The sequence below is a fragment of the Plectrocnemia conspersa genome, unplaced genomic scaffold (genome assembly GCF_051122295.1).
Source record: "Plectrocnemia conspersa isolate PC_06_02 unplaced genomic scaffold, ASM5112229v1 ptg000012l, whole genome shotgun sequence".
In the NCBI taxonomy this organism is placed as follows: domain Eukaryota; kingdom Metazoa; phylum Arthropoda; class Insecta; order Trichoptera; family Polycentropodidae; genus Plectrocnemia; species Plectrocnemia conspersa.
In genome coordinates, this window is record NW_028277176.1 from 4,492,349 (window position 1) to 4,515,424 (window position 23,076).

Here is a 23,076-nt window from a genome sequence, read left to right on the forward strand (position 1 = left end):
GTTTTCTCCATGGAAGATGTTATTGTCCGTTCCTTTTCAGTGGGACAACCAATTACAAAATTATGCTGATTTTTTTAATCAAAATGCCGTTGGCTGTTTGAGCAGATTAGGAACAGCCGTTTTGAGGGAGAACCCGAATGCACGCATTATCTGTTATGAGGATAACGGCTACTTTTATTTTTTCTGATTTATGGCACGTACTTTGCAATTAAATATGTTAAAGGTTTCCCACGGTGGTGTCTCATTTTATCAAATAAACCCAATTTTTAGGCGATTAAAACGCTTAAATTTAACAGTCATGGATATTACAACTAATAGACGACAAACAATATAATAAAAAAATATTTGTAATTACCGACACCTCAGAAACTACTCATATTTCCAAATTAAAATTATGCAGCTGTGGACCTTTTTCTAACAATGACTAAATTTTTAATCATTATGAATACTGTTGAATTTTAAATCTGTCTAGAGTAATTAATTATAGATATATTTTTTTTACCATACCAAAATGAAGTTTTATTGGCAGCAGGAATTATTAAAATAAAATTTGTTTTGATGTAAAGTGTGAAACAATTAATCTTTAATTATGATTTTTTTATAATACGTATTTATTATTTAAACTATTTTTCGATTCTTTATACTTAACAAATATATTAAAATATTTTAAAGTTTACTATTCGATATTTGATTAGTTAAGAATAACTAATATTCAAAAAAGTTAAATACGATATGTAGGTCAACTTAATTACAAATTATCTACAGACACTACTTTCACTCATATTTAAAAACTGTTTGGGATATTTTGTCTTGTAATGAATAGGTAACCAGAATTCATTTGGAAAACCCCATGGTCGATACATGTATGTATATAAAAATATTATACCTGTTTCCTTATAAACAGGTCTCTCTACTATAAATTTATATCGCACCTACCGTTTAAATAAAATAAATGAAGAGCACACACATCTTACAGTCCAGTTTACGTCTGACAGGCATGTAAACTGGTCGTTAAGTAAACAATAAAAAATATTTTTTGCACGAGTATATTCAATACTGATAAAAGTTTAAGTATACGAAAAGATGATTAAAAATACAGTATTTTTACTATTGTTAGTCCAATTTATTCAACCACAATTGGCGGAGAAAATAAGCGAAACAAGTAAATTTTACAATAAAAGAATTTTAAAAGTGAACAGCAAATAATTATTAATTTTATTTTAACAGAATGTAAGGAATATAGTAGTCAATGCAAAACGGAGAGACATACGGTCGATTCTGCTGAGACTGCTGAGCCTGGCGAATTTCCGCATATGGTAAAATTACAGTTATAAAAATGTATATGTTTTTAGTTTAATATATAAAATTAATATAAATTTTCATCAATAGGCTGTTTTGGGATGGCCATCGAGAAAAGGTTCTGGTTATGATTGGAGTTGTGGTGGTTCGCTAATCAGCGAAAATTACGTTCTTACAGCTGCTCATTGTTTTTTAAGCAGACGGTATGTATTATAATTATTTTTAAAATTGTTTTTCTTTTGAATAATGTTCTTAATATTTATATTGTTTTTTTAAATAGTGGTGAACCAAGCATAGTCAGGCTCGGAGAACATAATCTAAAAGATAATAATGAAGTACCTAAACCACAAGATATACAAATTAGTAAAATTATAATACAACCCGAGTATAATAATTCCAATATTTACAACGATATAGCTTTGATTCAATTGAAGAATCCTGCTTCGTAAGTTACTATTTTAGTACTACTACTAACACTATAATTAAAAAATATAAAATCATTTTTATTTAATTTTGTATTAATAGATTCGCTACTGCACGATATATGCTTAATTTTTTCCAAGCACTAGAAATATTTGACATCATTTATTTTTTTACCAGTTTTTGAAAAACAGTCAGATTAATATGAAATTCGCATTTATTCAATATAATTTTATTTCAACATTTTTCAGACCATTATTAATAATAATTATCAATAAATTTGAGCGTTGTATGTCTATCCCTTAACTAATTTTTTGGGGTTAAAATAAAATTTATTTACTATTTTGACAGCACAAACAGAAAATTATTTAAATATAAAATAAGCTAAATAGCTATAAGCAAAAACAAGCCAGCAATAAAAAATTAATAGATTCTATAAATTATTACAATAACAAAAATTATTTTTAATAATATAAAATAAATATTAATTATATTTATTATTTTTAGGGCTACTAGTAACGCATAGTTATTTGTAATAATTCCCTGTTATATTATAGATTCAATGATAGAGTGAGACCTGCGTGTTTATGGCAGAAGCAAAGTTTACCAGTAGACGGTGCTGTGGCAAATGGCTGGGGAAGAAATATAGGTAAGTTCAAACTTATATCATAAATTAATATAATTTTTAGTTTTGTAAATCAATTTACAATTTTGTTTTAAGCTACAAGGGAATTGTCAGATATCCTTAAAAAGATCTATTTACCGATTGTTGACAACGCTGCATGTGAAATTGCCTTTAAAAGTAATCGCAGAATACGTATGGGCATCATTGAAAAACAATTGTGTGCCGGTGGTGAAGCTGGAAAGGATACTTGCTTTGTATGATTGAATTTAAACCATTTATTATTAATTTGAAAATAATAAAATTTTATTTCACAATTTTAGGGAGACGGAGGTGGTCCACTACATTTTCTAGACAGTGCAAATCACTGCTCTTATCATCAGATCGGAATAGTATCTACCGGATCAAGTCCATGTGGCAAGAAAGGGATGCCAGGAATTTACACTAGAATTAGTTCATACATTGATTGGATCGAAAGTATTGTTTGGCCTCAATGATTTTGCAATACCTGTATGAGATAATGACTATAATCATATTTAGATTCAAAAACAATTCGTCTGATATTTATATTTTTGATGTGACAGTATTATATAAACTTAATGTCTGTAATTTTTGTTACAAAATACAGATGAATCATTACGAGAAATTTTTACATAGTTCTGTAGACGTCATTCTTACAAACTTATTATGTTTATACAATTTACAATACATTTGTAATGTAGTAATGTTTAATTTCCTGTGATGATTTTCAGTTATGAATTTGTAGTAAATTTTATAAAAATGTTTTTAAAGTACTAATAGTAAATATAATGTATATTTCCACTTCGTGACAACTTTACAACTATATTTTTAAGTAATAATAATGAATTGAATGTATGTAAGATGTTTGATTTTAAAAATGCATTTACAAAATAAAAAATATTTGAGTCATTCAGTGCCTTTTTTATTGCTTTTAAATTAACACCTTAGCTAATTCAATTATCGCACATACAAATTGCTACGAGTGTCTGTCCAGTTTTTTACTAGATATGACTACATAATCCATATATGTATTCATGATCAAACGAAATATTATTTTAAGCAAGTTATTATAAGTGGTAAAACATGATTTATGAAGTGGGTAAAATCTCATGTATGACACATACACTTATTGGGGACATTGCTCGGTTATCTAGCGTTATAATAAGTATTTTTTTAACAATATTTCAGGTAACAATAAGTGAGAATCGACTGAAGCATATCTAATATTTTGACTAGTAGAAGAGCGCAAAAAAAGCAGTGGAACGGTCGTTACTGAGCGTGTCCACTGCAACGGCGCCGTCGCGATTTTATTGCTTTTGACGTGAATTTTTGACTTCTGAGAAGTGATGATTGTTTTTGCGCCTTTTTATTAATCAACATTCAATTTGAATAAACTTTGGTCAATACTCTCATATCAGAAGTTCGTAGTAATATCGGTAACATTGTGTAACATTGAAATTCAGACAAACTATGAAGCAATATGCGAGACGCGACATCTGTCTGTAATTCTTCCGCATATTTTCCCTGAGAGATAAGTTGGCTTAGTTTGTATTTTAGACTTTAGGTTAGGTTTCGGTTTGAACAGCAAATGTACTGTCAAATTAAGTTTCATAGACATTTTAGAGCAAAATATAATTTCACTAGCGCCTATCAGTTAAATTATATTTTTGCTAGTATAAATATATGACTACTGTTGAAAATGTATTTGGACTTTACTAGTGAATATATAATTAAAATATATAGCACCTGTCAGATAAATTAGATTTTCACTAGTGAAAATATATACATATCTATCGGTGAAAATGTATATTGATATGACTTCACTGAAATGACATATTTAAAAAAAATATTTTGGAGACTCTTTTTTAGATTTTAAATATATATCTACTGGTGAAAATGTATTTGGACTTTACTTGTGAAAATATAACTTCACTGTAACATTAGCACATCGCATGTAAATAAATATTGATAATTATGTAAATGTATATATTACTACATATGGGAAGTCGCGTTAAAATATTAATCAAACTCGGAAAATTAAAATTAAAAAAATGTCAACAATTGAAAATAAAAATGATAATGCAACAATTAAAAATAAAAATGAAAAAAATCCTATGCAATCAACATCTAAAACATACATCCCGAGAAACTATTCCAGAAAATACGTCGAACCTTCAAGAAGAATGGAAAAGAGCAATGAGAAAAACAAAATTTACTAGTCCTATAACGGAAAATCCAAAGAGGAAAAAATTACTATATGAGACTACTACAGATTAGGTGCTCCCACAAACAACTGTTTTAAAGCACTGACTAAAGGAGAAGAAAAATGACTAACAAATAAGTTGATAAAAAAAAAACCATCGCCATTGGCATCTCTCAAGTTTAATTGAATAAAAAAATGGAACGATTTATAATGTCATTATTTATAAACTAAAACTAAAAAACACTGAATTTAACTGCTATTAACAGAAAACGGATAAAAGGTTTAAAGTAGTTTTACGTGGATTTCACCACACAACAGATATAAAATATATAAAGAAGACATAGCATCTCATGAAATAAAAAATGTATCAAATATGAGATCTAAAATCAAAACTCCACTACCAATGTTCTTTATAGAACTAAAACAGAAAGATGATAACAAGGAAATACAAAAAATCAGCTACATATTAAAACCAAAATAACTTTCGAACCACGATACCGAAAAAGAGAAATACTCCAATAACCACACAAAAGGTTTCTGCAACCATAACCTACGCTGTGTCAAATGTAGAGGTGATCATTTGACAACAAGCTGCAACAAAAAGGACAGGACCACTGAAGCAACATGTGCACTCTGTAAATGTAACCACCCCGTAAATTAAAAGGGATGGAGTCTTACTACATGGCATCCTTTGCTGAAACCACCACCGTTACCAGTACTAGGACCCTACGAGTCTAACCCAATGGGTGGCATCCAGCTTTTAAGGGCTGGATGAGCGGGAACCACCCCCCGTAGTACTACGTTATTTTATTAAGAGTGTAGTTTTTCTCTCGAGTGTTTTTGGGAAACGTTCTCCTGACACCTGCGTACTATGCTTAGCTATTTGCCCTCGCATTAGCTTTGCTTGCTCCTGCATTTCCGAGTTTCATCCTTGGAAGTCACTTACGTGCTTCCTCCGATCCAGTTCGACCCCCGGACCTTAATGGCCGAGCCCTGTTAGCCTGCTGGCTAGAAATTCCAGTGCTTCGCTCGTCATTGGTAGTCCAAAGGATGCTACCTCGGTTGGGTGTTCACGAGTTGACTTCCTCTTTGGGACCTGGGGTTTTTCAGGTCCGAAAGAGGTCCCTCACTCTCCCACACTGTTAATCGGCGAACTCCAGCGTGTGGTCGACTGGCACCGAATTAAAAGGGATGGAGTCGTACTACATGGCATCCTTTGCTGAAACCACCACCGTTACCAGTTCTAGGGCCCTACGAGTCCAACCCAATGGGTGGCATCCAGCTTTTAAGGACTGGATGAGCGGGAGCTACCCCCCGTAGTGCTACGTTATTTTTGAGAGTGTCAGTAGTGTTTCTCTCGAGTGATATTGGGAAACGCTCTCCTGACACACCTGCGTACTATAGCTCAGCTTTTGCCTTGCAATAGCTTTGCTTGCTCCTGCATTTCTAGTTTTCATCCTTGGAAGACACTTTCGTGCTTCCTCCGTTCCAGTTTCAGCTCTCGGACCTTTACGGCCGGGCTCTTTTAGCCTGCTGGTTAGAGAATGCAGTGCTTTGCTCGTCATTGGTAGTCCAAAGGATGCCACCTCGGTTGGGTGTTCACGAGTTTACTTCCTCTCAAGGACCTGGGGTTTTTCAAGTCCTCGAGAGGTCCCTCACTCTCCCACAATGTTATCCGCGAACTCCAGCGTGTGGTCGACTGGCGCCGAATTAAAAGGGATGTTGTATATATCAAGAACTAAAAATGAAAATACTTCTCCCGTGCAGAAATAAAATTTAATGCTATACAAAGAAATATTACAACGCCCGTGCAAACCAACTACAATATGTACTACATACGCGCAAGCAGTACAAAATAAACAGCATATGCAAGCAGAAGAAGTAAAGAATAAAAATAATTACAGCATGATCCAAGATATTGTTGCAATCCGCGCGCTCTCGCGCCTGTGTCGGGACTCACGCGCAGATCGGCAGTAAAAGGCCCATCGGTCGCCACGCTCGGTTGTTGTAAGACTATCGCTCCTCAGGAATGGTGCCCTATACTTTGAATTCGCGTGTTTTTATTTGTTCGTAAAGGCTCTGATGTAACGGCCCCACACAGGCCCACGTAACACTGGTGTCAGAAGTGTTGCATCAAGATGCCGAGAAATTGCGGAGGAATCGTGGAGTCGGAGTTGGACGCCATCGCTGAACGCCTCTCCCTCGTCGAGGCTGAGGAACGGAGGAGCTTCGTGCAATATCCGACATTCGAGAGCGCGCGGATTGCAACAATATGATGACAGAACTCATAAGAAGTAAAAAAATACTACGACTATACTAACCGTACTCGTCGCCAAAATATCAAAATGACTTTCTCAAATTGTTAAATTGGAACGCCAATGGCTTGCTTACACATGAGCAAGAAATAAAAACATTTATAAAAAATGAACAGATAGATATTATACACTTTACTGAAAAAACCAATTTAAGAATACCAAATTATTCTATTTATCATACTATTCATCCAGACAGTACTGCTCATGGAGGTTTGGCTATCATAGTTAAAAATACAATAAAACATTACGAACTAAATAAACATGATAGTGAACACATCCGAGCCACTAGCATAAAAATAGAGGATTGGGCTGGACTTTATTTATAGTCCATAAAAATTCTATTGTATACCCTTGGAAACCGATTTATAGCAGGAAATGATTATAATGACTAATATTATGGCTCGTAAACGACGACACCAAAATAAAGACAACTACTGAAAGCTATGGAAATTTTAAACCTCATCAATTTAATTGATATTTATGTTCAAAGATGGCTTTATATATGAAGAAAAAAATAATACAATGAAGTTTTATATTGAATTACGTTATTTTTAGAAAATATAATATTTTAGATTTAGACAAATTATTTTATAAGATACTTGTAAACATAAATTTATCTATTATAAATAAATTATATTTTTATTCGAGTAATTAAATTTTTTGCCAAATTATAATATGAAAATAATAATTGAAGAATATCTTAAAGCTTCCTGCTTTGGGAGATAAACTAACGTAAATACAATAATAACTTACGTATACAAATAAATAACACTATACTATATTGTATAGTCTATACAACAAGATTATTATTATATTATATACATAAGGTAACGTTATTTAAATGTATTGTTAGATATATTGTTTTTTTAATATGATAGACTATATTTATAAAAAAAATAGTATATATAGTGTTTATTTTATTAATTAAATGCTGTGGTTTAGAGTCTAGCTTAAAACATTTATGATTTTTGAGTAGAGCAATAAATCGTTTTTTAAACTTCAAACTAGTGATTTTGTGTCTAATTGTATGATTAGTTTTCGGTTTAGTTAATTATGTTATAGAATTATTGTGTACATCCAGCATTGTCTACTTAAACAACTAAATGGGAATTATAATTAATTACAAATAATAATAATAAAATATATGTCATAGTAAAAGCATTAAAAACGATGAATTATACAGAGAAAGCTAATAACCATTTATAAATAGTAAACTTACTGTTGAAATTATTTCCTGATTAACGAAAAAATAAGCAAACGACACGTCTACCAGGTTAAACCCTTTAAACGCCAGCGAATTTTTAGTGAGTCACCTGTTATTTCTCTTCGCGCGTCTTTATCTCTTTCTAAAAATAAATACATAATAAAAAAATGACAATACTTGTTTTAAAAAATATTATGTTTATAAATAAAATTGTCGTTTAAGTGATGAAAAAACACATTAGAGAGCTATGTTGAAAAAAAATATAAACTGGTTTACTCACAAGTGATATTTTTAACACCACGTAATGGCTTTGATATTATTAATATTAAAGTCAATTTTTACACGTTTATCTTAACGTTATATTCAATATATTATTATGTTATAATATATAAACAATTGAAAATAACTTAATGTCAAGAAATATTATTTGGATAACAATAAAAAACATATGAATTTGAACTGAATTAAATTTTAATTTGATGCTTAAAATTAGCATGCAATAAAAAGAGTATTATATAGATTTAAAATGCACACAAGATAGAGTAATTATAAATATGCAAATTACAACACCAATTTAGTAAACATGCTGAAAAAATTTAAAAGTTTTAAAATTAATTTAATACTCTCTTACTAAAAATGTTAAAACCATAAGCAAGAAAAGTAGAAAATAACTCACCATTAAAATTATACACAAGTGAAGCTCTAACGACACTTTTTAAAGCTTCGTCGTTTTGTTACCAGTAAGTGAAAAATTATTACATCAAATAAATCATTACAATTTTTTTATTTTTTTTTATTTTTTAGATTAAATTAAGACCATCGTGGCCTAACAGGTTACCCCAATGCGCCACGATGGTCGAAAGCAAATTATAAATTTATAAAACATAAAAAAACGTATATATATTGTAGTGTTTAGTTAACTCTATGTGGCCGTTATCGCCAACCGACCTCCGTTCCGCGAGTTGTTGATGTTCATCGCCCCGTTGTCATGCCGCCCCCGTTGGCCCTAAGTCCACCCCCGTCAGCCTAGTCATTACATATATAAATAAATATAACAATACTTAAACATAACAAAAAAAAAAAATTATAAAATATTAAAATTAAAAGATATAAATCGGATCAGATCCTCGTAGCTAACATTAAATAAATCAATATTCAACGCCAGCGTATTAAGGAGCCGTATGGCCACAGCTATAGGCGAGTCGGCAAGTGCGGATGTCCTAGCCCTAACTACCATCAAAAGAGGTCTCGATCGTGATTCTCGAAAATGTTCCGGAAATAACTGTTAGGTACCGTTAGACTTGCCTAGAACCTAGATTAGGCAAATGTATTCATTTTATTTTGTAACGTCGCACATATCGTACACGTTTAATTCAACTTTTTAAATTTGCGCCGTAATATCGGTGGTGGGACTTTTTGCATAGGTAAGATGGGCCAATATTACGACTTTCTGAGACTAAAATGGATAATATTATTCTACTTTGATCAAACTACTTAGGTTTATCCCCTAAAATGAGGATTATTGTATTATTCGCTTATTCTTTCAAGCAATATCTTTATTTAAAAAAAAAAAATTCGGTACTACCGGTACTACCAAAAGTCAAGTTTTGCCCTAATACTGGTATTATCGGTATTTCCCTAATACTGATATAATTGAAACGGTACATTTGCACACTCAGGCGATCAGTAACAAAAGGGTAGAAGAACAATAGTACGATGGGCAAGGTAGAACCTATTGTCTATCGCACATCCTTTCCAAGCATCGAGTATTTTTTCAGCGATACTTATGAGCGATTAACGTCTCGAGGTAGATGTGCTATTATATGGTTCGTAAAATATTTTTAATTATTAACGGAATTGTTTGGTTACAAAACTCTTTCCATTGTTGAGAAAAGCATGTGACTCAACTATCAAGACTTTTGATCACTCTTTTCTTTTGTTAAGATAACCGTTATAACGCCCTTGAAATTGTTAAGGTGTTTGAAACTTTAAGATGTTATTTTTTATTTGATAGCAAATTATTAATAAAACCGAATTTGTGTTTACTAAAATATAGATCGAAAAAACATTTTTAAACCGATATTATCATTAGAAACTCGTTACTATATTATATGTACACAATATTGTTTACAAACAGAAAAATTATTCTTATATGTCACGATGTTCTTATTGACAGCCGGTCAAAAGAGCGTGCGTCAAATGAGCGCTGCGTCATAAGAGCGTTTACCAAAGTAGCGCTGTAACATAATAGCGTACGGCAAATGCGCAAACAGTCATATGAGCGCTTAAAAAAAGAGAGCACGTCATAAGAGCGCAAAAATATTTGGAGAAAATCAAGTAATGAATATTTTAGGAATAAGGTATACAAAATATAAGTAAATTGTGAGAAATTTACAAAAAATAAAATAAAATAGGGCAGGTATATGGCCCGCCATATACCTGCCCTATAACTCTACGCATTCATTGAAAGTCGAGTCAATAATTATTTGTAAATTTAATAAAACAGTACAAAACAAACCTAATGCGATTATTGCATTGTATAATATAATTATAATTCCGATGCACCACAGATTAGGTTTACTTAGATTTTGCTAATCTCACGGATGAATACTGCGATAATTAATTCATTTTGAGCTAAGTCGTACATATACTAGTAGGTATGGAAAATTCTCTAATAATAAGCAACTTCAACTCATAGAGAATATCTTGTATGTATTATAAAAAAACATTAGAAAACATAGCTATTATTATATATCTAATTGTATTTGTAAATATATATTTTATTAAAGGACTGTTTTGTTGACAATTTTATATGGCAATACAACAAACCAGTTAGTACAATATTCTTCAAAGTGACCCTTCATTTCATATGTCCTCTATGAAGCAGTAAACTATGAATAAATTATTATAATTAATAGATCCATCATTCCATAATTTACATAGAAAAATAAAGTCCTACTTACGAAATCACAGATCCTGATTTGGACGATAATGATAAAATTTAATAAATATAGTGTGTGATTAAATTAACAATAACGTCTAAATTAATATTTTATTTACATATAAAGTACACAATTGCTGTATTTTATTTCATAAAAATAATATGCTAATAACTATTGTCATTATTTTAAATGATTTATAACATATGATACAACGATATAAATATATATTTAATTTATATCTTATTAATTTTTCCACTTTCTTTAATAAAAATAAATTAAAAGTGCACGTTAAAGTTTATTTATAAATGAAATATAGTGATTATTACTTTATTGTGTCTACTTAACAAAAGTATAAGCAAAGTTGTCTTTGATTATGCAGTTTTAATTATGCGTTTTTTTCTTTGAGAGATTTTATATAAGTGAGAGTTTTGTGCAGATTTCCGATTAATACATAATAAAAGTATTGTTTAGAAGTAGAATAGTAAATTTTGCATAAAATCATTGGGGCCAAACGATGCTTTCGATCCAATCAATATATGAACTAATTCTTGTAAAAACCGTTGGTATCCCTTCTACACCACATCCTGCTCCGAATGATATTATACCAATCTGTCGATAAGCACATTGATTATCTTTGTCAAGGAATTGCAATGGACCACCGGCAGTTCCCTTTAATAGTAAATAATATGAATTAGTATTAGTATATAAATTAAAATATTTAGTTACGAATCATTACCTGGCAAACATCCTTTCCAGCTTCACCACCGGCGCACAATAACCCCGAAGAGATGCCATTAGTTAGTCTCCTACTGGGTGTGTACTTAAGTTGACATGCATCGTTGCTAACAATCGGAAGGCGTACTTTTTGAAGAGCATATGATCTTTCTTTCGAAACTTTAAAACAAACATTTTAATTAGAATTTAACATTTAAATTAGACTATAATAACTATGAATGTGAACTCACAGGCTGTGTTTCCCCAGCCAGTTGCTAAGGCATTGTTTACTGTCAAATTATGATTTTGCCATAAGCACACGGGTCTCACTCTATCGGTGATTCTGAAAAAAATAATACGTATGCTATAAAAAGATTTAACATAACAAAATAGAAACCGTGTAATGCATGTGTCGGAAAAAAGTAAAACTTAGTGTTATACTTTATACAGAATATTTCTTAATCAAAAAATTTCAAGAATTAATTTAATAACATTTTATAAATAATGTATTAAATAATATTCTTATAAATATGACTTACGTTACTGGTTTCTCCAATAATAGCAATCCAATATCATTATATTTATTACGAGTTTTAAAATCTGGATGAATTATAATTTTGCTAATTTTAATATCTTGTGGATCAGCTCCATCTTTGTCGTCTTTTAGATTAAGCTCTCCAAGTCTAACAACGGTTGGAGAGCCACTACTAAAAATTAAATTAAAAATTAAATAACAGCTATTATGTAATATATTATAATAACCCCAAAATATACTTTTGTGTATAAGAACAATGAGCCGCTGTCAAAACGTAATTTTCACTGATTAGTGAACCCCCACATTTCCAATCATAATCAGAACTTTCAGCTATCGGAAATCCCAATACGGCCTATAAATTATATTATATATAAGTTTATCACAGGTGTTAATATTTAAATTAATTATAGCTTTACCATGTGAGGAAATTCACCGAGCTCAGCAGTATTACTTTCGATCACGGTGGCAGTATTTGTTTTAATCGAAGATTTGCAATTATTAGTATATTCCAAACATTCTGTAAAAATGAAAGTATGTAATAAATGTGGTTAACTTTGAAAACATGGATATAAATCTTGTAATTTACTTGTTTCACTTATTCGCTTCACCGATTGAACTTGTGCAAACCCAATAAATAATAGTAGTAGAAACACTGAATTTTTTATCATTTTTGTTTATTCAAACTTTTAGCTATTTGATAAGAAAATGTACGTTTTACAAATTAACGCGCAATGTAAAAATTTTTATTTGAAAATTACAGTACATGACTTTTTAATAATTAAAAATAGTATTGATAATCTGGACGTCCATCTAGATCGCACTTTGCAGTAAGAATAAATAAAACAGAAGAAACTTGGTCTTTATAATGTCATGTTTTATTTGTACGGAAAAACCCAAGAGGAAACCAGTTTTGTATCTCAAATACTTGAATATGCATATGTTTATGTTATATGAATATGTTTATATGAATACATAATACATACATTTATTTATTTATTTTTATTTATTTTATTTAATCAAGAGCAATCGAACGTACATAAAGTTGATAAACACAGCTTCAATCGACCAATTCCGGTCCTCCTCAATACTATGCTCCACAGCAGAAATAACATTTTTTTATCTTAACTCGTTTATTTGAAAAATATTCATTCACAATTTCAATATTGTACTCACTGATTAACAGCTCCAGCTCACCGATTTTGTTTCGGATTCCACGGGAATTCCACGTCAATATATTGATATCCAATTTAGATGGCGATTTCCATTTAATCTCCTGGAGCACCATCAGCATCTTACGGAGATCCGATGTGGACATGGTTTAGGGACGCTTGTCACGTTCACGCCGACCAGTTTTGGCCATAACAAATTCTTGGTTGGCGGCCTCAGTGGCGTTTTGCTTCGAGCGAATGTTGAATGCTGATCCTGCTCCAGGGTAAACGAAGGTTTAGGCGTGGCAGGCATCGCAGTCGCTGGTCTCTGCTGACGTTTCTTTGTCAGCTGGAGGTACTCTATTCGCCGTGGGCGGTCCTTTTTGCCACAATTTATCGTGGCGTGGTTGCCCGTGCATTTGACGCATCAAGTATGACCTTAGTGAAGCAAACGTACCGGATGCTTCTTATGTTTGTAGTGGTGGTGTCCGAAGTAAATTGGACGAGGTAGAGCCGAGAGCTGCCTGGAGTCTCGGATTTCATTTTCATTGTCGTCACCTTGACGACGCTTAATCTCAGAGAGCCCCTTTAAGACAGATTTTACCGGTGAAGGTATGGAAGGCGCGTTGGCCCTTTAACCCCTCCATGAATAGGGCTCGAACGCATTACCCCTTCCTTCATTGTTCCGATGGTCCGTTTAGGCGCCTTCTTCATGGAGCCAATCCTGTGTCCAATTGCAGTGGGCGTGGTTCAGATGATGGGAGTCTTGACTTTGTACGGCAGCTTTGTGCGTCCGCGGCGCGGCAACAGCACAGACGTCATCGGATCTGAGTAGAAAAGACGTTTGTGTGCGTGCATAAGCAATCACAAAAAAGCATAGCATGATCTCGTTCTACACTCGATTAAAAATATTTCGCTCTCTCGACAATTAACTGTGCTACTAAGTGAACTACGATCTTAATTTTTAGTGAAATAGTAATTCTTATAATTTAATTTCTGTCGTTTTGAAAATGTAATTTAACCCTTAGACCGCCGACCGGTAAATTCTTAATTACTCGCTGTACGCCATGCGTTTTTAGCGATATCATTTTTTGGCTACTTACTCTGTTTGTTTAACACATCATTACAGCCAAAATACTCAATTTTTATATTTTAAAATTATGTATGTATGATTAACACGATTTAAACATTCTAATTATATCAATAAACAAACATTTTTAGTCGTATTGTTGGAAATATTAAGTGAACAAAACTAAATCTATTGGTCGGTCCGCGTGTTGGCTCGCGTACACACACCTACACACACATGCACAAGCGAACGACAAGCAGGGTCATGCTCACACTGAGACAATTTTAATATATAATATAAATCTGCAACGCATTTTTTCTTCATCTGACCTACATCCTGTTATAAAAATTTACAAATCGACAACATTTCTTTGATGCATACAAAATCACATATATCGTACACAAAGATAATCCTAATAACCAAACCGTTTGTTTTTGATCAATGGTGTTTGCAATTGGTTCTTGTTGAAGGTTGTCATATTTCTTTATATATAAAAATAATAAATAATAAAACTTGATAGCAAGATACGATGTTACATTTAACTATATATAATTATATGTATAATTTATAATATATACATATTCTTCTTCTTCTTCCACGGCGCTACAACCGGTGATCGGTTTTGGCCTTTCCACCTAATTTCTTCTAGGGCTTCTAGATATATCTAAAGTTTTAGTATTTCTTCCGCTATTGTTTGCATTTTTCCTGGTTGTAATATTGCACATTCCAGCTTCCAAAATTTAAGTCCAATCGTTTATCTAGATTTCGATCGTCTAGGTCATAATGAATCGGGGCGGATTTATTATTTCTTTGTGATTTTTTCATAACTATTTGGATTTATCCACGTTGGTTGGTTTGCTCCATGATAGAAACCCTCCTACTTTATCCGGGCTTGGGACCGGCAAGAGTGCAACATATCTACACTCCAGGCGGAATATGTAGGTAATATATATTACACACACACACACACACACACATACACACATATAAATTATATATACAATAAATAATAAACTTTTCGACCATCGTGACGCATTGGGGTAACCTGTTAGGTCACGATGGTATTAATTTAATGTAAATAAATAAACATATTACAAATAAATTATAAAATAATAGAACAAGTAAAATAAAATGATTCTATGACAAGGAATCGTTTTTGTTATTATTATTATTATTATTTAATGTTTACTAAGATTTAATATTGATATTTTATTAATTATATCTTATTTATATTTATTAATAAGTATTTAATAGTAATTATTATTATTATTATTTAATTATTACAAACAATAAAAACCAATCACAAAAACAGTTGACAATATTAAAACAGTCGAAATAACGTATAAATATATTCACAAGTATTTACAAATCACAATTATCATTGAAATATTGATGACATAATTTAATTTCGATTCATAAATTAAAGTATAAAAAAACGAATTTCCGCGATGCGTTTGTGCTAACCCTAAAAGTGGCCTAAAGAAGCAGGATCGAAACCGCGCGCGAAATACAAACGACTAAAATTAAGGCGTGACTTTGTAATTATATATACCACTGTTTCATCGCAAATTCTATAAATAAACTCACTGAAATCGTTTACTAGGAACTCAAACTGATTTTTAAAACATATATTGCCAACTTTTACCTTTCCGTTTCTTTAAAAAACGAAGGTTATAACGAGCGCATCATATCATGCGCTTGGCGTTGAAAGGATTAATACTGTTTTTGAAATGGTAATACATTTGAGCAAGTTTCCGAATGCACTCTGACTAAACTATTAATTTGTATGGCAACACTGCATTGCGCATGCGTGTGACAACTGTCTTTGAGCGTAAGAAGTAGTCGCGAAACATTTTATGGTACAATTGCGTTATTGCTTTCCGATGCAACTGTGGAATGACGTTGTAGGATCATTGCCTTCAAAATGAAAGACTGAACAGTGGCTGATTAATAATGAATACATAGATCTCCATAAAATTATTACTTTTTTTCTATTGACTTGAACAATAATTAAAACTAGTTCATAAACTGACGTATAGTCGTTTCTTATTGTTGGCTAAATTTGTGATTGCAAAAAGAGCAATAATATGAGCGGTACGAATGCAAATTCAGAAGCCTTTATTGCACTAACGAGCAAAAGAAAACAAAAAAGTGGCAGGTTGTCGGATGCCAAGCGAACAATGAATCTGCAGAGCCACGAGACTGGCGATGACTGCAACTGTAAGCGGTACAGATGCTTTCAAATTACCAGTCAGTCCCAGCGCCAGCGAATTTTAAACACGTTCAACACCTTTAAAACACACAATGAACAAAACTTATACTTGACCAGCCTCATTTCGGCGTTCAGCGTCGAGAAACGCAGACCACGCAAGCCTGACAGCAAGATTCGACACGAAGCATCATTCCAATATAGAGTCAAAGTTCTAGTTACCGTCGAGACTGCTTCAGACACAGAAGTCACGTCATTAGAAGAAGTACCCGTGTGCGCCAAAGCTTTCATGTCGATCCACGGCATCGGCAAAGGAAAACTAGACTACATCAAAAACTCCATAAAGACCACCGGCAAAGCACCGGTTGACAAGCGAGGTTCTAAAACTACTCTCCACCGAAGACTAGACGATCAAAAAAACAATAAAGTAATGGAGCACATCAATTCATTCAAACGACTAACTAGTGATACTCAAATGTATTTGTCCGAAGAGTTGAGCGTCAGAAAAATGCACACTATATATAAAGAAGCCTTTCCCGATTATCCGGTATCGTACGATACGTACAACAATATATTTAAAAATAGATTCAATATAACTTTTGGGTATCCTACGTGCAGTACGCACGACGAATATGAAGCTAAAATTAACGAAGTCAAAAAGAGACAACTCAATTTAGAACACGTAGTAGAAGCGTTTTATGATCGAAAGAAAAAATGTCAGATGACAACTACTAAATCGGATTAATTCTATGATTTACGACTAATTGATCGGATTAATAATTATGAAGAACAATGCTGTCTTGCTATATGGCTAAATAGAGTATATTAAAGCAAATACTATCATCGGAGAAACAAATATAAGATGACCAGTAAAATCTATAGTAAGTTAGTCATAAACAATTATGCACAAACACCCTAATGCAAATACATGTTAACTGACATAAGTTTATGTTTCGAAATCGAGATGTTATAATCTTCGCTACAAGCCATATGACCAAAGAACCGGAGAATCCGCTATATATATGTATGTATATGCCCAAAAGTCTGTTCCTTATCTGTCTCTGTTGCCTTTATGGTCCACGTATCCAAGGAATAAAGACTAAACTCCTCACGAAAGGATTTTTATGTTCATCAAGCTTCCCCTTTTTTCATATTTTAAGGCGCACAATTGTAGACCTTTAACTAAATATAGAAAAAATCATTAACTATTTCCATTCCTTGTAATGTATTTATTTCCATTCCAATTATCCATGGCTCTTTAGAATATAGATTCTCAGTATATGTTAAACAGATTATGGGATAGAATTGATCTTGTTTCACCCCTTATCACTTAAATCGTACTGCTATCTTACTTTCATATTCAACAATACTATATGAGCACAATTTAAATAAACAATATATATAAAATAAATTGTTTGTACATTACTGTTGGGCAGATTAGGTGCGAGCGAACATTGTTCAGAACCGTGAACACCCCATGAATAACTCTTTGCAACAAATCTTTTTTCAAGGAAAAATCCGAATATTTGCTTCACACAAATGCACAAACAATTTATTTATGGAATAAAGTACTAATTTAAATGCACAAATCTCTTAAAATAATTCCCTAATCGCACCCTTTCCACAAAGCAAAATACATCTGGAGTCTGAAATATTTCCATTTGTGCATGGAAATGTATACAGATTTCAAATCTTGAGGCCAGTCCCTGCTCTTTCGAGTTATTTTAAGGACTCTACTTAAATATTATTAATCCCCAGACATTTTATTAGATTTTAATTTTTTTAAATCTGGAACTAAATTCCTTCAGGGTTGTATGTTTTGTCACAACTTTTTTATTGTAGTTTGTCAGACACCGGGAGATTCCAGATTCACTCTTAATTGAAATGTTTTAATTAGATTTGTCAAACTTTTCTGAAAAATTACTCTTGAATAACTCGGCTAAGTTCATACATATTATTTAAAAATGGCAGCTATTCAAAAAACAAGCTTGAAAATGTTCTATATCATTTTAACAAGCTAGTCTGTTCTTAACTAACACAATGTAACTCATTTTCAACGCATACATATGTCAAACATGTTCTTGGCTTGGGGTTACATATTATATTTTAAACCTAATATTAATTCAAAGTTATGTTTTTTTTAGCAGTCAGAGGACCAGCGATGAAGAAATATTGCAGCGAGAAGACGAATAAATATACTTGTTATTGTTCAAAACTTATTTCAAAATATTAAAAGAAATTTATTTTATCATTTTTACTTATTTTTTTTTTCATGAAACATTGAAAACAAATCAATTTCTCTCGCATATTAAAAGTTTTTTATTAAATATTTATATTAAGATCTTGGAAAGTTTTCATATTCTGATAGATGCAGTTCAATTGGTTAAAGGAGCACAATTTGTCATTCGAGTATGTCAATCTTGTATTTTTCTTCGCCAAAAGAATAAAGTAGTTTGTCGTATCATTAATTTTCCCTTAGTCTCGTTGTCTAGATATCACTTATTTTATCTTTAAAAAACCATTTCATTGTTTTTTAGGTAGTCCTTAGGGGTTGTTAGTGAGGATATTAGGTGTGCCATCAAAGCAGATCTGGGTTTAACAGTACGGAAGCTAGCACAAAAGTTAATCATATTACTTACATCAGTTTAAAAAATTAGGAAACGTGTCAATTAGTAGAATATGGGTATCTCATAAATTGTCGGAGGAAAACCTCGTGCAGTGCTTCTTAATATGCTAATCATTAATGATTCTAGAAGAGAAAAAAATATATTTGAGTCGTATTGTTACCGGCAATGAGAAGTGGATCCTTTACTTTAACATACAACGTAAAAGAGAGTAGTTGGATGCAAATTAACCCCGATAACAATGTTATGCATTTGATGGAATATGAAGGGCATAATTCATGGATTATATGCAGACAATTACGACTGATAGTGTGCTCAGCTACGATATAAAAAAATCAATGGATATTCTTGGGAACTCCTTTCTCACTCACCGTATTCTTCAGACATTAATCCAAACGACTAGCATCTATTTAAATTCCTTCAAATGTTTTCAAGGGGAAAAAAATATTTTATAAAGACGGATATAAAAAACGACAATAAAGGATTTATTGCTTCCATAAATGATTTATTTTTCGAATCAGATTTAAAAAAATGATAAACATGTGGAGAATAATTGTAGAAAAAGATGAGAGAATATGAAATTTAATAAGAATATTACATGTTTTCTTTTTTGACTCATTTAACATTAAACCTACCATGATCATTAAAATCTCCTATCAACCATTAAAATATCATCTTGCATGCAGTTTAAATAGAACTTTATTTATTTTTATAATTAATGACTCGCATGTTATAAAAAATAAGTTAATTAATATAAAAACTATATTGTATAAAAAATTAAGTTCACGTTTTCATTTTAAAATATATTTTTTAAGTACACTTGTCGGTGCGACTCTAGGAAATAATAACCCAGAATACAATGTTGGCTAGAAAAAATAGATAATATTTATATTTTTTCATGTACAGGTATAGAAGAAACCTTTTTCGGACATTTTCTATTTCCAGTAGAAGCATGCACAACGATACTGCGCAGTAAGTGATTATATAAGGCACAAAGTGCCCTCGACCTCTTCAATTGATGTATGTGTCACAAGACGAATCACGTTTTTTATACGTTGATGGAATATAAGACACCAAAATCTGTTACAACTTCTTTGCAATGAAGCACATTGTTATTAATTTTATAATCAAAATTTAGTGGTGTTGAAATGACAAATGCAGAAACAGATACATTTTGAACATAATTGGTATAAAATAAGTAAAAACTACAAGAAGGGTACAAAAGGTCTACCTTGATCGCTTGAGACAATCAGAGCTCACCCTTATCTTTGGACCAGTCGCAGTCTATGAAATCTTGCCACTTCTAAATCTTGTTGTGTGGTGTGATTAACCTTTGGTACGAGTACCAGGGTTAAAAAAGAGGTTCAGAAATAATAGTATCTGGGAAAATTAATTTGAAATATATTTATTTTCAACAAACCATTATCTTGCATGGTAAATACAATGTTGTATTATGAAAAGGCAAGTTAGCCAGGAGGCCATTGCATTTGTCTTCCACCCATAACGTGCAAATGCAAATGATAGACGCTTTGTGCGCCGTTTTTCCCGTCGTTTATCACAAGTCTAAAACCGCTTTCGAGACCCTGTTCTGCCGCTAAGCGTTTTGCTACAATCATCAGATGACCTGAAAATAAAATCCCGTGATGATAATCACAATAATATTTCAAATAAGAAATTTTCTCACCTAAAAGTTGCTCATCTGCATCTTGGGCCGTAGACAATTGAGAAATAACTTTTTTAGGGATTACAAGAAAGTGGATGGGCGCTTGTGGATTAACATCATGAAAAGCCACACACTGAAAATGAAAAGATGGCCGATAAGATACCACGATAATTTGATAAACCGGCTTGTTTTATTGGATTGCAAACGATATGTTTAGGCGAAAGTACCTGCTCGTCTTCGTATATAAATTTGCACGGAATCTCTTTTCGCAAGATTTTTCCGAAAATTGTATCCTCAGTCGGAGCTGAGGACTGAGCCAGCGCAACCTCGCCGGCCATTCTGCTATCAATGACGTTTCTTGTTTTAATAATATGGCCATAATATAACAAATATTGACCATTTAAATTGGAGGTATTTCTATTAATAAGTAACCTAACCGAAATTCTCAGAGACAATATAAAACTAATAAATAAGCAATGAACGATTTTTAACCTATTCATAAATTTAAGTCAATTTTATTTTATTAAAAATAATATTTATGTAAATAAAAAATGGATGACGATTGATGGTAATGATTTAAATTAAATATAATAGGCAATTATCGTAAAATAACATATTGATTTACAGAAAGAATATACAAATATGTGACAAAATAATTGGACCAGACATTCTTTTTCATGTTTTTGTAGTTTCTACAGACTTTTATATAATTTAAAAAAATATAAACAATATATTTAAGCAAACCATTAATTTTTGCACATAAATAATGAAACAAATAATATTTAGTAATACCACCTTTCTTTTTTATTACTTCGAGTATTCTTTCAGGCATATTCTCTATATTCGCTATAATAGTTTTTTTATTTATTTTTGGTTCGTATAGCCACGCGTTTACAATGTTTTTTTTTCAAAATATTTAAATTAGTATTGTTTTTCATGTTTTTGTCAATAGCATAGGGGGAAAAATATCTAGCTAAAATATTTTTATATGTATCTTGATTCGTTGTTCTTCAAAAAAAAAAAAAATAACGGAGACCGGCACCATTGCCGCTAGTAACAGACCATAACATTGATGAACTTAGGTATGTTACTATATTTTTATACATTCTTCTTTGTACTTCTCCGAAGGACGTCTACGCACACAATCTCTTTATTTGGCCAACCGTCAGAAAAACAAACAAAAAAAATCAGTAAATAAAAAAATTAAAAAAATGATTTTAAAACATAATTTAAAAACATACTCTTCCCCAATTATTAGCAATCTAATTTCTATGTTGTTTGGCCCATTCAAATTTTTTTTATCGCGTTTGTTAGTCATGGCGTTTTCACTGCAGGATGCTTTTAATAACTACCTCGTGTAATTGACGTTGAAAAGTTTTCTTAAATATTTCGATTCCTTCATTATTTAAAATAGCTGTTACATCTTCATTTGTAACACGTCTATTTCGCAATGCAATAGAAACAAGTTTCTTTCTGTCCGAGGGGTCGTTTTGCATTGAAATATTGAATATATGTACATCCCAATCTTTTGGGTGTGCATGTATTCAATATTTTTTTGTTAAAAATTATCGCCCACTAACGAGCTTCAAATCTTTTAGCGCACAACATTTATTTATTATATTAGTTGCTTGCAAAATATCAAAACATGTGAAACGTTGGAGTCGCTGCCACGCCACTTACTACATAAACTTCCGAGGACCTACCACGGACATTATCCCTGCGCCAGCTTCTCTACCACCGCTCAGAGAAAACATCTCACCATTTATCGTCTATCACAATTATAATATAATATAATAAAAATGTAACTTGATTCCACTAAGCAACTCAATAGCTACAAAGTCACACCTATAGGGTTCCCAATCCTTAAAATGTTTTAAAATTATATAAAGGCCAGCAAAAAAGTTTTTTTTACAGGGCGGCGAAAAAGCTGAATTGGGGTCTTCTTTGCTATCATGTACAACGAGTGTACATGAAATCTTAATACGTGAATATCTCTATAAACGTGTTTAATAAAATATTATTATTTCAAGTTTTTCTTTGCGATGAATTTATTTTGTGAGAATTCCTTTTATCATTGCTGCTTTCTAT

At 31.8% G+C, this 23,076-nt stretch overlaps 3 protein-coding genes and 2 long non-coding RNA genes across 12 annotated transcripts; 3 read left to right on the forward strand and 2 right to left on the reverse strand.

The window, feature by feature from the left end:
• Positions 1-943: 943 nt before the first annotated feature.
• LOC148228006 (serine protease snk-like) lies at positions 944-3,275 on the forward strand. Its single transcript, XM_088200923.1, has 7 exons — positions 944-1,162; positions 1,228-1,316; positions 1,390-1,502; positions 1,580-1,744; positions 2,277-2,368; positions 2,441-2,598; positions 2,665-3,275. Exons 1-7 carry the CDS (start codon positions 1,084-1,086, stop codon positions 2,836-2,838), a joined length of 870 nt encoding a protein of 289 aa, XP_088057049.1. The 5' UTR covers positions 944-1,083; the 3' UTR covers positions 2,839-3,275.
• Positions 3,276-11,122: 7,847 nt separating this feature from the next.
• Positions 11,123-14,897, reverse strand: LOC148228007 (serine protease snk-like). 8 transcript variants are annotated; one of them, XM_088200917.1, is made up of 8 exons: positions 14,019-14,897; positions 13,470-13,943; positions 12,692-12,792; positions 12,515-12,627; positions 12,280-12,447; positions 11,992-12,083; positions 11,763-11,920; positions 11,123-11,695 (listed from the first exon to the last, which is right to left on the reverse strand). In XM_088200917.1, the coding sequence occupies exons 2-8, from the start codon at positions 13,588-13,590 to the stop codon at positions 11,525-11,527; spliced, it is 924 nt and encodes a 307-aa protein (XP_088057043.1). In that variant the 5' UTR covers positions 13,591-13,943; positions 14,019-14,897; the 3' UTR covers positions 11,123-11,524. The 8 variants fall into 8 exon arrangements, with proteins under 8 accessions (XP_088057043.1, XP_088057041.1, XP_088057045.1 ...); XM_088200915.1 differs by having other exon boundaries at positions 13,449-13,943; XM_088200919.1 differs by adding an exon at positions 12,862-12,965 and having other exon boundaries at positions 13,449-14,246.
• Positions 12,862-13,144, forward strand: LOC148228008 (uncharacterized). The gene is made up of 2 exons (XR_015811761.1): positions 12,862-12,982; positions 13,036-13,144. It is a non-coding gene; the product is annotated as an uncharacterized LOC148228008 (long non-coding RNA).
• Positions 14,898-16,269: 1,372 nt separating the features above from the next.
• On the forward strand, positions 16,270-18,954 carry LOC148228009 (uncharacterized). The gene is made up of 2 exons (XR_015811760.1): positions 16,270-17,582; positions 18,846-18,954. It is a non-coding gene; the product is annotated as an uncharacterized LOC148228009 (long non-coding RNA).
• A 1,760-nt stretch (positions 18,955-20,714) lies between these two features.
• On the reverse strand, positions 20,715-21,375 carry HINT1 (histidine triad nucleotide binding protein 1). Its single transcript, XM_088200929.1, has 3 exons — positions 21,216-21,375; positions 21,010-21,121; positions 20,715-20,949 (listed from the first exon to the last, which is right to left on the reverse strand). The coding sequence occupies exons 1-3, from the start codon at positions 21,324-21,326 to the stop codon at positions 20,792-20,794; spliced, it is 381 nt and encodes a 126-aa protein (XP_088057055.1). The 5' UTR covers positions 21,327-21,375; the 3' UTR covers positions 20,715-20,791.
• Positions 21,376-23,076: the final 1,701 nt, after the last annotated feature.